General features: G+C 42.0%; 1 protein-coding gene across 1 annotated transcript in view; it reads left to right on the forward strand.

Moving 5' to 3' along the window:
• The first annotated feature begins 410 nt into the window (after positions 1-410).
• Positions 411-16,416, forward strand: part of LOC125330917 (sucrase-isomaltase, intestinal-like) — a 29,776-nt gene continuing 13,770 nt past the window's right edge. The window contains exons 1-14 of the mRNA XM_048314668.1: positions 411-559; positions 8,641-8,812; positions 10,132-10,231; positions 10,858-10,970; positions 11,503-11,628; positions 12,090-12,221; positions 12,356-12,475; positions 13,068-13,181; positions 13,407-13,491; positions 14,090-14,207; positions 14,579-14,750; positions 15,337-15,453; positions 15,892-16,046; positions 16,323-16,407. Of these exons, the coding sequence (XP_048170625.1) occupies positions 411-559; positions 8,641-8,812; positions 10,132-10,231; positions 10,858-10,970; positions 11,503-11,628; positions 12,090-12,221; positions 12,356-12,475; positions 13,068-13,181; positions 13,407-13,491; positions 14,090-14,207; positions 14,579-14,750; positions 15,337-15,453; positions 15,892-16,046; positions 16,323-16,407 (1,758 nt within the window). The remainder of the gene's footprint in view (positions 560-8,640; positions 8,813-10,131; positions 10,232-10,857; positions 10,971-11,502; positions 11,629-12,089; positions 12,222-12,355; positions 12,476-13,067; positions 13,182-13,406; positions 13,492-14,089; positions 14,208-14,578; positions 14,751-15,336; positions 15,454-15,891; positions 16,047-16,322; positions 16,408-16,416) is intronic.

Here is a 16,416-nt window from a genome sequence, read left to right on the forward strand (position 1 = left end):
CTAAACTGCAGGTGATTTTCTGAACACTGACAGCGTACACCTGAAAAATGGAACTGGCTCCTCATTTAGAGCAGGAGCTGACCGAGCAGCCACTTATTAAATCAACAGAAATAACTCTCCCACCCTGGGCTACAGACTGTGCTGCTCTGTTTGCATCTGCTGTTTTCCCTTATTTCCAAATGCTTCAAATGCCAGCTGAGGAGCAGACTTGATCTTGCTCCAAGCCTCCAAGCAAGGTTTGCTCCCTCATCTTGCTCCCAGCAGCGATTCCTGCGGGGGAGGAGCCGGGATCCTGTCTGAAACCACACGCACGAGGAAACTCCTCCTGCTCCGGGAGCTGCTGCTCTGGCAGACCTGAGCGAGCCGGGAGAGGCAGCTCCTGCAGGGCGTGAGAGCCGCCACCCTTGGGGATGTCCTGGCATGTTCCTGGTCAAGGAGCAAAGACACAATGTAAAGCTACGGGCTTGGAAAGTGCAGATCTCGAGGATAAAAATCCCATCCCACCCTATGTGGATGACAGCGGCTGCTTAAGGCAGGTGATGGAAACTTCAAGAGCAAGGTGAAGGAATGATTTCACACATTTCCAAGACTTTTTTCAGTATTATTTGAGTTTTAAACAAAGCATCTGTGGCCACACGGTCCTGGTTAAGTGTGGGTGAAAGACAAAACCCTACCAAGAGATTACCCCTGACCAAACTGAAACTATCATAGGATGGTTTGGGTTGGAAGGGACCTTAAAGCTCACCCAGTGCCACCCCTGCCATGGGCAGGGACACCTCCCACTGTCCCAGGCTGCTCCAAGCCCCATCCGACCTGGCCTTGGACACTTCCAGCGATCCAGGGGCAGCCACAGCTTCTTTGGGCACCCTGTGCCAGGGCCTGCCCACCCTCCCAGGGAGGAATTCCTTCCTAAATCTGTAAGTTGGCCGAAGGAAAACACCACTAAAAGAAAAGCAGCTGAGGTAGGAGTTGCTGAGGAAAAGTTTTCTCACGGTCTCCTGGATGTCACATGAGAAAAACAGGAGATTTTCCCCATGACCCCAGTGGTTCTCCACCTCAGCTCTTGGTATTTGGCGGGTAAATGAAATTAATTTAAATGAATCAGGTGCACTCCCCCTCCTGTCTGACAGTGCATCTAACCAGCTTTGACTTTCACTCTTAGGGTAGGATTTATTTTAGAAAACTAGAAAAAAAAATTGTCCGTGTTATTCTTCAGACAGGAAAAATTACATGTTAAGAACCAACAGTTCATTGTCTAAAAATAATTTGCAATTACATAATGCTTTCCTCTTTCAGAGCAAGATTCGTGTTAATGTGGCTGTTAGCACGTTTTTTGGAATTTAAATTGTTTAGAATTGGTCAAAAAGTTGTTCTGGTTCCTTGTCTGTGTGACTTGAAGAGTTGGCCTGGATCAAATTCCTTCTACCCCAGTACCTGGAATGTCATCATCACTTGGAAGTAGCTAATGACTTTGGAGTGATTGCCCAGGCTGGAGGTGGAAACAACACCTGAACTTTCCCTGCTTTTCCAAACCATCCTTCCCAAGGCAGGGGTCAGGCACCTGGGCCCTCCACTGTGCTTTCTGTCACAAGTAGATCCATTTCTCTGATTTAAGTAGTTTTGGGACAAATTACTGAATATTCAGATGTTTTAAAATGTTTATAACTTTCCTTGGAGCTGATTTGGTTGTGCATTTCCTCCAGCAGCCAGAGTGTTTAGGGAGGATGTCAGGACAAGCTGCAAGTCCATTTTGTCCCAGGGCCAGGCACAGTGTGGGGTTTGAGCTGAGCAAATCGCCAGGAAATTCCATGTGCTGATTTCACCTCGCCCTGAGGAAGCCAATTTTTCACTTGTTCCCTTTACAGTGGACAGGAGAAAGGGAAGAGAAAACAGCAGCTCCAGAAAAAGAAGAGATCCATCAATGTCACCATGGCAGGGCCAGGTCACTCCAGAGCAGGAGCTGTGCCCACAGGTGTGACACTACAAACTGGGGCTGCTCCCTGGGGAGTGCAAGCAGCTTTGTGAAAGCTGTCAGACAGCTGGAGCTCCAGCACGAGCACCCAGAGATGAAAGTGTGAGAAATGTCTGAGTCCTTACCTGGAGCAAATAGGAAATGTGAGGACAAGGCTGAGCCCTCTGTGTGAGAGGCAGGGACGGGGACAGGCAGGAGCTTGGTGACATCTCTCATTTAGTCTGAGGCACAGCAGGAGGTTTCTGACACGGGGTTGTTTCTGCAGAGGCTCAGCAGCAGCAGAGAGGCCACAGAAAGCTGTGACAGCAGCCCTGGAAATGGAGAAATCAGGAATCTGTGGAGCAAGGGCACCATGGATGAGTGGCAGCACAGGTGACAGGAACCACTTACCTTATCATCTTCCCAGGAAGAGGGGAGATACAAGCACAGGAGCCCAAGAAATAATCTCACTTTTGGTTAGATTGTCAGCCCAGGGGGCTGCAGCTCCTGGTTGCTGCCTTGAATGGAATATTTTAAACTCCCAGTAGTTTTTTCCAGCAACAACTCAATAAGTAGCCAAATGTAATATTAAATATTTCCTTATCCTTTCCCCTGTTTCTTGCTGAAGCAAACCACTTTAAGGGTAAAAGATACGTAGCATCACTTGTTTTGTTTTGTTCTTTTTTAAGCTTTCTTTCACAATCTGTACAACAACAGACTTTTTTATACTCACTGCTTACCTCCTCTTATTTCCTGGCTTTCCCCATATTCCTTGGGGGATTGGAAAGCATCTTAAAATCTTTCTCCCCACTGTCTCTGACAGCAAAACGTGGTTGTGCCTAAACTTCTGCCTCTTTTTGGGCAAGCAGAGCTGATGTTCCTGCCTGGGAAATTCCCTAAAACCACAGCCTGGGGTTGTTAACAGCCACACTCCCCAGATTTTGTGTCTCTGCTCTGCAGAAACTGCAAATTGAAACACACCTGGCCAATATGAACTCCCACCCTCAGGGTATGTGGCTGACCAGGACTGAGGTCCTGGATGTTGGTAGAACACTTTGACTTCTCTACCTGAGATAAACTCAAGGTCTTGAGTTGGAAGACTTTTGTAGATGTTCAGGTTTACAGCTGCCTGAATACTTCTGAATAATTGCCCAAGTGCTGCAGTTCTGGGAACAGCATTCCAAGGGCTGTGCTGCTCCTTCCAGGGACCTGTTCCCACTGCTGGTGATGGAAATGTGTGGTCAGGTCCTCTCTGTGGTGACCTTTGATGAGTCCCTTCATGTGGAGGAGCTGCAGCAACTGGAGATTTTGGTGGCAGCCATGGAATTAGGAGCTGTCCCAACAGGATCTCCCCTGGGATGTGAAGGCTGATAATGGTGCTGGCAATTTTGCTGCTGTCACTGAGGTGAGACGTGGGGAATTTATTGATTGGGAAAGAATTCTTGCACTCTGGGTACTCATTTTAAGAAAGCAAAGCAAACACCCCTAAAACGGTTGGACCAGATGATCTCCAGGTGTCCCTTCCAACCCCTACGATTCCATGGAAAACCAAAATGTGTTCAGTCCTAGGGGATCACCAGGGAAGTAAAAAGATGGGGCTTGTTTGGAAAACTGCCTTGTCAGAAAGGAGTCTCAGGCTTTTTAAGTCCCTGTCCCCACCTGAGGACAATCCCATCTACTTAAATCCCTCTGGGCCCTTGCCATCAATGACAATATTCTCCTACCCTTTAAAGGGTTTTAAAGGTTCAGCGAGAGGTGGGTTAACTTAATAACCATGTTTTTACCAATTTGTGATCCAAGAATTTGAGACAATGAGAATTCTCCTTGGAAAATGGGAAGGTTGTGTAGCAATTTCTTCCCATTTGGCCATATGATGGATTTTTCTCCTTTAAAGCTGTCCTGTATTTGTAGTAGAGGTACCAAAACTCTACCAAGCCTCTATTTAACATGATTCAATACTTTACCCTCTGTTTTTCCCCATGTATTTAGGATTTCCCTTCAATCCTATTGGTTTCACTATAAATTGTATTTTCTTCGTGCAACCTGCCTTTAATATGGACCTGACTTTGGCAACTTGCACCTGGGGATTTTGAGTTTACAGCACAGGAATTAACAGTTTGTAATCTTTGTCTGACCCACACTCATCACAAAGACAGGGAGCTTGGAAATATTTGTGTTTCTCTTCCTGAGGTGCTGCTTGTGGGTAAAGACATAAAATTGTTGCTGTATTTCTGCGTTCCTCACATGAATAGGCAGAACCAGTGGTTTCTGTATCAAATGGTATCTTAAAAACCACAGGGACTAAATAAAACTGCCTATGGTTTGCTGTTTAATTTTAAAGAAGTTTAATTTTAAGGAAGTTTAATTTTAAAGATTGCAGTTTTTATCTGCTGCCTATCCATGGCCCCGAAGAGGAGGATGTGTTGGGTTTGGCTTTTCTTTCTCATGCAGAAAGAGGGAACTTGTCTTATCCTGAATAACACCTAAAACCCAATGAAAGGATATTGTTGTTTTTTTTTTTAAATAAGAACTGGAATATGCAAAGAACCAAGGCAGGATCTTGGGTTTTTTCCTCTGTTTCAATGGAAGTCCCAAGCAGGACATGGCCCCCCAGAAAATATCACAGTCACAAAGCAAGTACAGAGCTGATTCTGTGTGAGATATGAGTCTTCATTCCCATAAATCCTGATTAAATCTCCTTTGTGTTTTGGTTGTTTTTATCTTAAACTTGGGAAGAGGGACATCTGAGGAGTTCTGCTCAAGGGTTAGGTCTCACTGCCTTAATATCAGTCTCAGTGTCACTGGAATGAATGAAAATTTGGTCCATGCTTGGTTTTGATAAAGATGTAATTGGCTCCTTTAGATGGGGATTTGCTCATTTTTATTCATTATGGTGAGTTTCTTTTTTTAAGTTGCTGTAAACTAAAGGGCTTCTCTGATATTTTGGCAGTTCTGCTGAAAGCAGATAGCAGTTGAAAGGGAAAAAAATATTTAGCCCTACATTTCCTGAAAAATTGCCCTTAAGGAATTTAAGCAGCATCCCAGGAGCATTTTACAGAAATGTCTCTTCAGATATTAGCGTAATATTTCATTGAGAGCAGTGTCACATAGAGCATAAAAACAACTGTTTTGAGTAATGGCAGGGCTGAAAGAAAGGATTCTGTAATGTCCTCCTCTTTCTAAAGGGATCTTGGTCCATCTGCTCCATAGGAATTTATCAGAGGCAGCAAGAAACCTCTACTACGAGGCTACACCAGGAGTAAAGCTGCTCCTCTGTGAATGTGTTAAATCCAGGGAGTTAATAAAAGATGGAACCACGTTTTTAGGGAAGGATGGATAAGGAGCTCTGTCAGCTGTAGGGATAACCAAGTTCCCACAGAGCTGCTGCTTTGGCAATTTTAGGGGTATTTTTTAGGGTGCTTCTTGCATTCTGTGCACTATGAAAGTATTTGCTGTCACATACTGGCCAGGGACAGTAAAATACCAACTTTTGGTGGTTTAGTTTGTTTGTTTGGGGGTTTTTTAATTAAAAAAAATGCTCCTAGATGTTGTGCTTGGGAGGAAGCCTTGCAATGAGCATGATCAGAATCGGTAAGGAGTTCTGAGGAATGTCTAAACCAGAAGCATCTTCAGGGCATTATTTCACATTTCAGGGTGTTAATCCTTCATCAGAGCGAGGCAAAGCTCAGGGGTTGCAGTGCAGGTTCAGTGGCGCGGGAGGGAGCGTGGGAATGGAGATGCCACACGGAGCTCTTGGATATCTACACTTTGGAAAATATTTAATTTAAGATCAGATCTGTTGTCAGAAGAAGACAAAAATCCTCTGCTTCAAAAAATAAATATTTCATTTGAAGATGAAGTCTGTTGTGAGGAGAAGACCAAAGCCGGTGGCATATAAAGATTTCATGTTTCAATTATCGCTGAACTTCTTCCCTGGAAACTCTTTTTCCATGATAATCCTTCACCTTTTCTTCTTATGCATTTGACCTTTATTTTTAAAGTGCCTTTCAATCTGTTCATGTAAATATAAAAATTGGTAACTCCTTGTTCATTCCTTTCTCATGAATTTGATTGTCTTACAACTATTTCATAGAACAAATCCCAGAATGGTTTGGGTTGGAAGGGACCTTAAAACGCATCTTTTTCTGCCCCTTCCACTGTCCCAGGCTGCTCCAAGCCCCCTCCAACCTGGCCTTGGACACTTCCAGAAATCCAGGGGCAGCCACAGCTTCTCTGGGCACAGGTATTCCACACTTTCTTAACTAAAAAGAGCCAATTTCTCTGAATTTAACTCTGTTTTATGAGGTTAAATGCCCTTAACCAAAAGCTAAAAGCAGTAGTAGCTGCCAGTGTGTGTATTGATCTGGCTGCTGAGATTAGTTTTAATTAGTTTGATTGCTGGTGCACAGTTCAGTGTTGATGGTTCTGGGTTGTTCTCTGAGCCAGCACAGCCCCTTTGGCTCAGCACTCTTTGCTCCACTCTGCCTCGCTAAAAAAAAGGGATTTGGGAAAACCATGAGGTTTTACAGCAGTTTAAGGCTGGGATCCATCTAAATATTTTCCCCTATTTCAACTGGGATTTCAGCAGCAATCAGTGCAGCTCTGGAGGCTGTTCCTTCTGCTTTCACTGAGCTGCACCTCTGGTGACATCTCAGGGGCTTGTGCACAGGATCTGTTCTCCCACCTCGCAGATAAGACATTTACCCTGTTACCTCTGTCTTGCTTTCCCACGTGGCCTGAACATCTTATCAGAGCTCCTTAGAGGTTGTGGTAAATTCATTTTTAACAAATCAACAACCTCAGCAGAATATTACTCCTAAAAGAGGAGAAAAAATGCAAAAATGGCCCCCAACATAATTTTGTTTCTTATCCTTTTCAGGAATTTTAGTAACCTGTAAGAAACTCCATAGTTCATCTCAGGAGAAAATTGTTCTCTGTGTGTAAAGTGCTTTGCAAGGAATAAAGTACATTTCTCAGTGCTTGCCCACTGGTGTAATCGTGCTGTAATCTGTGCTGGGTGAATTGTCCTGAATTAGAGATTTATTTCACGTGGTCCTTAGAGAGTGTATGGTCTAAACCCTGAGATTAGGGGGCACGATTTAAACTATGAACTATTTATAAATGTTGCTAATTTAATAAATTAGGGATGTAATTTACAGAGCTTTCAAAGCTGTCACTTGCATTTTCCTTTTGCCAGTGGGGTTTCTCTAGGTCTGGATGGGCAAGAGGAATTTAGAGGGCTGGAGTTCACCCTGATCACCCTCTTCTGCCTGGTGACAGACACATCTGTGTCCTCTTTAGATTTTAGCATCAGAACACCCCGATCAAGGATCAGGAGACTGTGGGAGCAGAAAAACTGTGTGGGAAACCCCCTATAACCATAAAATCCTGTATTGGTTCCTCAGAAACCACTTCCTTCCAGGGATGTGATACAGAGCACCTGCTTTACTTGTGTAATTCCATTCACACACAGGGACTGAAGCAAAAAAGCTTGGAGGTGAAAATGGCAGAAAAATAAAAATTACTGCTTATACAAAGCAAACACCTCGGTGTTTTAGTAACACTGCCCATCCAGACCAAGATCTGCAGATTTTTTCCTGTTTCTGTCATGAGCAGCAGTTTCCCTGAGCAAAAAGCACAAGTGCAGATGATGCAAAGAGGCAAATGTGGGGGAGCATGTCCATCTGAGCCCAGGGCACATCCCTGCACTTCACAGTTCCAAACAAACAATTCCCAAATTGTAAAGGAACTTCCCCTGTAAGTGACTCTGGATGTAAAACATTTAATGGACTTTTGCATTGAATTCTCTCATCCCCTTTAGGTTCTAATAAATAAATAAATAAATAAATAAACCAAACCTACTGACCCACAGGTGTCCAAGTGCCCTCAGAGAGGGGAAGTGCCAGGATGAAGGTGCTCATTAAATCAGCCAGGAATGATTACCTGTCACAGGGCTGGGCCATGTGGATTAGCAAGGCTTTGAGTTTAATTAATTAAGGGTTACTTTTTGCTCTTCTTAGCATTGTTTTCTTGCCTGGAATCCTCTGTAATGATTGATTTGCAATTATAGAGGGCACAGAAGATGGACTTGGCAGTCAGCAGTGCCTGGCTGATGAAACAGGTACAGGGAGGTGGGTAAGACACCTGTGGGACCATGTTGAAACAATTCTCTGGGATATTGTCTCTGGAAAATTTTCCTTAGGCCTTTGCTTAATTTCATAAATGTGTTTGCTTTTGGTTCTCTAAAAAAAAATGACAGTGATGTTGGACTCTGAGTTTGAGGATCTCAAAGGAAGCTGTTGCTACCATGGGATAAGAGCAGCCCCTCAGAGATAAATCCCTGATAAATCTGTTTGCACAAGATCACTGATTTTCCCCCACCCTTAAACAGCCCAACAAAAGAGAGACCTCTTTATAAAAGGACAAGCAGGGACCAATGTGTTACAACAGTTCATTACCAAAATCCTGATTATTCTGATAAAGTCTGCGACCTTCCATCATCATTTTTTCCACCTGAGGCCCCGAAGGAGAGTTCTGATTCCATCAACAGTTGGAAGAAAACTTGAAAGATCTGGGTGGAGACTTGACTCTGCCATCCAGCCCCAGCTAAAAGGAGCAGAAAGAGTTCTCGCAACAATTCTTTGTAAAACTCTTCTTTTTCCCCTTTTTTTTTTGCTTTTTTTCACCAGGTTTGACACAACCATTGGCCCCCTGCAGTACTCTGACCAGTTCCTGCAGCTCTCCATCAAACTGCCCAGCAGCAACATCTACGGCGTGGGGGAGCACGTGCACAAACAGTACAGGCACGATGTCAACTGGAAAACCTGGCCTATTTTCAGCAGGGACACTGGCCCCTCTGCAGTAAGTTTGGGGTTCTTTCCCCTCGTTCTTTGCAGTTCTGGAACCCAAACCTCTCGGGCAGTGAACACATTCCTGTATCCACTGAGTTTTCCCTGAAGATCTTTCAGGCACTGCATGTTGTTACCGAAAGCTCCGTGGTACGGATGGATGCTCCCTGATTTTTTGTGTTGGTGTGCAGTGGAAAACCAATGGATAAACCTTAACAGATGAGTCTGCAGCTTCCAGTGATAATCAGAATAAATAACATACTAATAAATAACAATACGTCTTAATGCATTGCTGTGCGCAGGGTTCAGTTCACATGGCACAGGCTGATTCAGCAACATCCTTGAAGCTCAAATTATGGAAAAATTCTCCTTAACAGGTGTCTCTTTCCAAGACAAAATATGTCTGTCAGCTGTTACTTGTTTCTAGAGTTTTTCTGGCTGTCCCTGTATGAAACAATTTCTATGGCACCCATTTTTTGATAACTGTTAAGATTACTTTCACCATTACATCAGCTTCATAAAGTAATTCCCTGCTTTGAGAGAGAACTTTTGTTCCACAGCAGTGGGAACTGTACTGACAGAAACCTGAGGGTGAGATGACTGGATGTAGTTAATTAATAATCTGGAATTTGTACCCATTGCCTTGAGATTCCTTCTCACTCTTTCCTCTGGTTTGAAGATAGCTCAACGCAATGGCTCCACTGAATGTGGACTCATTAAGAGAAAGTAACAGTGAACTAAGTTAGGCTGGTTGCAAATTGCTCATGTTCTGTTCCTTGTTCATTTGAACTGAATTTGCTTCTTCAGGAGAAAAAGCACAACTCTTGCAACAATTGTTAACAGCTCTAAGGGGTTTTATTGCTAATAATAGCAACAGAAAGGAATTAAAGAAAAATATTAGCAAGGAAATGAAAAAGCAGCAATATTTCCTTAGATTAGACATCAAAATTATTGCCTTGCAGGATGAATAGAAATATAGATTAGATGTAAAATCTAATCTATGGTGAAAGGGGATGGAAGCACCTCTCAAGTTCTCCTTGATGAGCACATTTATTCTCCAGAAATAGAGCTGCAATATCTGCCAGCTCTCCTGGAGATCCATCAGATCTGTTATCTATTTATTGGGGAAACTCTTGTTTTAATGGAAAATAAAGGAGAATAACGCCAGGAAAACCAGAACATACGAAACAGGGAAGTGTCAGGACTTAAATTTTTGTAGTTTGTTCTATTTTGAGACGTTTCAAGTTCTACCCACGATATATCTTGAAATATTCCAGAGCAGATCCTGTTATTAGCTTTTAACCAGCTTGCCTGTTCCCTCCATTATTTTAGGCAATGGATAACTTATATGGAGCCCAGACTTTCTTCCTGTGTTTGGAAGATGACACTGGAGCTTCCTTTGGTGTTTTCCTGATGAACAGCAATGCCATGGGTAAGAAACCTTTCTCTGTGGCTCTGAGCAGTGCAGTTAAAATTCTTTTGAAATCTGTGAGACTGTGATCAAAACTGAGCTGATGTAGATGTCCCTTCTTAAAAACACCCCCAATATCTGAGGCATCATTACTCTGTGTTTAATAATATTTCACATACACAGTACAAGCAGTGGGTAGCTCCCAGTTAACTGGAGGATTTTGATGGAAATCTGAGGGTCAGAAACTGATCCAAAGTCTGTACAGGTCTGAACTGGAAGAAAGGGTTAAATTTGTAGTGAACAACACTTGGAAGTAAATGTCCTTTAGTCCCTTCTGATAAGCATATTTATATTTACAGAGCTCTGCATGTCTTGAGGCTGGAAAGTTGTACCCAAACTTAAAAGATAAAAGGTTGAACTGTTGGATTTCTTCTGATTCTCTTCTCTACAGCATGTAAAGGAATGGAAATAGGGGCACATAAAGAGTTGTCTGATTTCCCCCTCTTTGCTCAGTTAAAAGTTTGTGTTCCTTAGGCATTTTGTGGTTTTTACTTCAGTAAACTCTCTGATTATCAATTAGAAAACGGCAAAGTTATTTTAGAATTTCCTGTCCTTCAGAACTGTTTTTGTGCACTCTTGTCTGGCAGAGTTTGTGGTGCAGCCTGCTCCAGCTGTGACCTACAGAACCATCGGGGGCATCCTGGATTTCTACATCTTCCTGGGGAACACTCCAGAGCAAGTAGTCCAGGAGTACCTGAAGGTACCTTCACCTACTGGGATTATGCATTGAAAAGACTTTTTTTAAGTGCTTGGGATTTATTTTATAATATTTTATTTATAATATTTTTTCTCTGGGTGCTGGAGAGGCGACCATGCTCGAGGCGCAAGAGCTCCAACATTCATTAATCTGTAATTTACACCATAATCGTTAGAGCTGCGGGTGGTCTCTAGAATAATTTATGTTTCCTTGCTCCTGCCATAAGGACAAATTCCTGTTCCTATGGCTATGTTATGGGATAGAGAGTGTGTTTATAGGCTGTCTGGATTTTATGATCATAAGATATCACTGGGTGTCTTTAGGTTCCAGTGGCACTTTAAAGAACAGGCATTGTCCCAAAACACTGGTAATTCCTAAAATAAAGACATAATGGGGAAAAATATTGTGTTTTGAGTCGGGCTGCTCATTTAGTGTGCATTATTCGAGCAGATTTGGGGAATGTGGATGCAGGGAAAGGGGATGAGTTGACACAAGGTGTCCAACAGCACGTGGGATTTTTGCTGTCCCCTTGCAGCTCGTGGGACTGCCAGCACTGCCCTCCTACTGGAGCCTGGGATTCCAGCTCAGCCGCTATGGTTACAGGTCCCTGGATGAGGTGAAGGAAGTTGTGGAGAGGAACAGGGCCATCGGGCTGCCCTATGTGAGTATGGGATTAGGGAAGGACACAGAGATCCTGCCCCCGGTTCATTCTCCATCAGTTTGGATTAGGAAATGTGTGGTGTCAAATGTTTTTGTACATTTTGATGTTAGACCCATTACCAGAGCATGGGATGGGGGAGGGGTGAACTGCAGTAAGATTTATTCAAACACTTTACTGTAATAATTTGTCTTTTATTCTTTCCAACTCTATCCATTTTTCTTCTCATGGAACATTTTTTTTATTGTCTGTGGACAGGTATGGAACCATATATTGTTCTTAATTGACAGTCATAGGCAAAGTACAATTAACTTTTAAAATTAGATTTTTGGGGGATATGAATCTGGTGTCCTCAACAGAATAAGAATACCCTGATATTAAGCTAATATTTGGGAAGAAAATGGACTAATAAAAATCTTTACCTAACACTTCTCCTGGAAAAGCTGAACTCCCTTCTCTTTCAGGATACCCAAGTCATTGACATTGATTATATGGAGGAAAGGAAAGATTTTACTTATGACAAAGTGAACTTCAAAAATCTCCCTGAATTTGCAGCTTATTTGCATGACTATGGACAAAAATATGTCATCATATTGGTAAGCATTTAATTACTCATTTTTTCCCTTGTAAACACTTTCATTATTCTATGTAATTATTGCACGTATAGCCTGTAATAATTGATGGAATATCCTGATTTCTTCTTTTCTTTGTTGCTTTCTGATTTCTTTAGGATCCTGCCATTAGCACCCAAAATCTGGTTGATGGAAGTTCCTATGGAAGCTACGTCAGGGGAACGCAGAGAAAAGTCTGGATTAATGAATCAGATGGAGTAACAGCACTGCTTGGGGAGGTAATCGTGGTTCCACACACTGGGACCTGATCTGTTGTCCTTGTTAGGATTTAATTTGGCTCAGGGGACCTATCTACCAGTGACAGAAAAGTGTGTAAGGTCTCTTGTAGACGGAATGAATTCTCAAACTTTTTAAACTTTTTTTCCATTTTTTCCATTAAAACAGTATTTTTCATTAATCTTACATTCAGATTAATATTTTTTAAAATTTTAGGTTTTTAAAAGAAAAATAGAATTAAAATTGCAATTAAAATCACATTTGTTCACATTAGCCCTGCATTTTGTTTACATTAACACTAAAATTTTTATACATTAAAGTGTGATTTGAAGGCTCAAGGGACATTTCATCAGCCAGCTCCTATTTATTTCCAGTAGCTACTGAAGATCCTGACCCCACATTATCCTTTTAATTTATATTCTTAACTTCTATTGAGAATTTTCTCAGCTGTGCATGGTTCCTTACAAGAAAAAGAATTGAAAAACCCAAAGTTAGACTCCTCTTTCTGTGTCCAACCTGAGCAGATCTATGATCCTATAAACTCTTTTTATTCTTGCTCAAAGTGTATGAATCGTTTCCCTTTGAATATTCCAGGTGTGGCCAGGGGAAACTGTGTTCCCAGACTTCACCAACCCTGAATGCACGAGCTGGTGGGTGAACGAGTGCAAATTGTTCCATGACACTGTGCCCTATGATGGGCTCTGGATTGTGAGTAATTCACAATTTTCATTTCTATTTTTAAAATATTGATGATAGCAGATGTTTATTACATTAAGTTTTTATTGGATTGGACGGTATTTTTGATATCAGAAAGCAGATGTTGAAGAATAGCTACTAATAATTCCTTAAAGGATGACAGAATAGAATGGAAGACTTTTTTTAGAAAAAAGGAATTAAGGTAACTTTATTACATCCTGCATCTTTCCTTCCCAGGATATGAATGAAGTGTGCAACTTTGTTCAAGGCTCAAAAGGTGGTTGTGCACAGAATGAGTTAAACTACCCTCCTTACACTCCCCGTAAGTCCAGCTGCTTTTATCAGAACAATAAAATACCAAATAAAATTTTAACTGCCTTCAAGGATACAACGTGATTTTAGTGTAGTTCTTATGGGTGGGGGGTGGACATTCCTGTTGATGGAAAATATTGATCTGCTTGTATTTGTTTACTTCAGGTGAGGTTTATAGGACTGCCTCTTTTCTCTTGCCAAATAACTACTGGATATTTGTCATTGCATTAATTATGTCTGATGACGTAACGATCCTCTTGCACTGTCAGTAGTTTTTGAGATATTTGCAGAACTAAAACAGAGTTCATGGTTTGTATTAATAGTAGTTTAAGTAACCTTTGCCAGCGTGTTGTCAGGTGGTGATTCAGGAGTTCAGAGCACAGTTCTCAGTTCCTCGCATGGGTGCAAAGCTCAGGAGTGGAGGTTTCACAGAGCAAAGATGAACCAAACCAACAGCCAAGAGCAGCATTTTGGGTCTGGAGTAATTAAACTGCCTGAGTGCAAAAATAAAGAGGAAAAAGGGGCTTGGATATCATAAGCATTAAAGATTGGAAATATTAATAATAAAAATGCACCTTAACAGTGCTATTTGTATTCCTTTCTTCAAGATATTCTTGACAGACTCTTGTATTCCAAGACAATTTGCATGGACGCAGTGCAGAACTGGGGGAAGCAGTATGATGTCCACAATCTTTATGGATATTCCATGATCTTATCCAGTAAAAAGTAAGGAAAGCATCCTAAAATCCTGCAGAAAGGTTTTGGAGCAGTGCATGACCTGCATTTTCCAAAGTACCACAAGACTTGACTCCTAAAGGAATGAGATTCCTGGAAAACACTGCGTTATACTTGAGCCAATTTAGCCAAGGCAAAATCCAGAGCCTGGAGTTGGCAGAAAAAGCCACAAATTGGTTGTCAGAGCTGTGTAAAAAGATTATTTTAAATGAATATCTTGAACTTTGCTAAAATACAGCTGCAAAGAGGTCCCCATTCCTGGGATGAATAATCAGTGCAAATCAGTATAAAGCTTCGTACAGAATTATCGATGTCTGAGTTGTCTGTTCCTCTGTGTAATTCCAGTCTCATTTACTTTTCAGAGCCATTGAGGAGGTCTTCCCTGGAAAGAGAAGCTTCCTCATTTCGAGGTCTACTTTTGCGGGATCGGGAAAGCACTCAGGACACTGGCTGGGGGATAATGCAGCAACGTGGGATCACCTGAGATGGGCAATCCCTGGAATGCTGGAGTTTAACCTCTTTGGAATTCCTTATGTAGGACATCAGTTTGTGCCATCCTTTCAAAGCAGATAACAGATTATCTGACTAAGCACTCTCTAAATAACCACTTACATTGTCACCTCAAAATGAACCCTTTTTAGGAATCTCCTTTGAACATTTCTTTTCAATTGTCGATTTTTGATTTAGGCCATTTATTTTCATTTTTGTGGCTGTGGTGACATAAATGTGGGTAACAAACTTATTCTCTTTTATATCCCAATCCACCTCTTATTTTAGTAATTTTTAAACACTAGTGAGGGATGTGAAACACTTCCTGGTTTTCTTATCATTTCAAATTAGAGAGATCCATTTAGAAGGGAAACAGCCAAATTCCTTTTTATGGTTTAAATTTGAACGGCTTTGAAGCTTTTTTCCCGTTCTGTGCATATTATCACCAAACAAGAAGGTAAAGATTTGGAAGAAGCAGAATGATGGGTGGTGTTAGCAGGGTGTCAGTTTAATTTTTTGGACAGCATAGCTGGATTTGGAAGGAGAAAGGTACAAATGTGTTGTAGATTTTGAGGTGCAGAACACTGCACATCCAATGAATTCTGTTTTTTTTTAAAATTTTGTTTTAAAGATTGGAGCAGATATTTGTGGTTTCGGTGGCGACACCACAGAGGAACTTTGCAGACGATGGATGCAGGTGGGAGCATTTTACCCATTCTCCAGGAACCACAATGCTATAGATTCCACAGTAAGTTGTGCTTTCTGTTAAAAATTACTTTGTGTTACACATTTCCTTTAATATCACTTCTAATCATCACTCTCACGGAGTTTGAAAACAGAACTGTCTTTATGAAATATGAGAGGTTTGCTTTTGTAAGGGTTAATTGAGAATACACTTATTTGGCAACAGTTTTATGAACATGGGTTGTTCCTACCACCAAGGAACACTGAGGTTTCTGTGAGCCACCAGGCTGACTCCTGGGAGCTCCTTGGCATCAACCTGACTGCCAGGATGAAATCTGGAATAACCCTGGTGGACAAGGAGGGATGGGGGACAGGACATCAGGTCACAGCACCAGTACAGAGCTGCCCTGCCGAACCCCAGCCTCTCTGAACCAGCTTTTCACACGCTTGGCGAAGTGTTTTTGAAAACTTGGAAATAATAATAGTGGATATTTGTTTCCAGTCTCAAGATCCAGCTGTATTTGGAGCCAACTCCTTGTTGGTGAACAGCTCCAAGCATTACCTGAACATTCGCTACACTTTGCTGCCCTACCTGTACACGCTGCTCTACAAAGCTCACACCCAAGGGCACACGGTCGTGAGGCCACTGCTACACGAGTGAGTTTGGGAGTTTTATAACCAATGAGAAAATCTGACACATTTAATATGGTTGGGGGACTTTCTAAACCTCTATCCTGTGAAAATGCACATCGGGATATCTGTAGACAACTTCCCAATTCATGAAATCTCATTTTGGTGTAATCAGGAGGGTGATTTTTGTGTGACATTCTGTACTCATGATGGAGGACAATCAGTACCCTGAAACCTTGGGATTGCTGCTGATATAAATCACAAAAAAAGACAATTTCTGCTCTCTCCTTCACCTGTATCCAGGTTCTACTCTGATGAAATAACATGGAACATCGACAGGCAGTTCCTGTGGGGCCCTGGGCTGCTGATTTCCCCTGTTCTTGAGCCGGTAGGTTTG

Source organism: Corvus hawaiiensis, chromosome 10 (assembly GCF_020740725.1).
Source record: "Corvus hawaiiensis isolate bCorHaw1 chromosome 10, bCorHaw1.pri.cur, whole genome shotgun sequence".
Classification (NCBI taxonomy): Eukaryota; Metazoa; Chordata; class Aves; order Passeriformes; family Corvidae; genus Corvus; species Corvus hawaiiensis.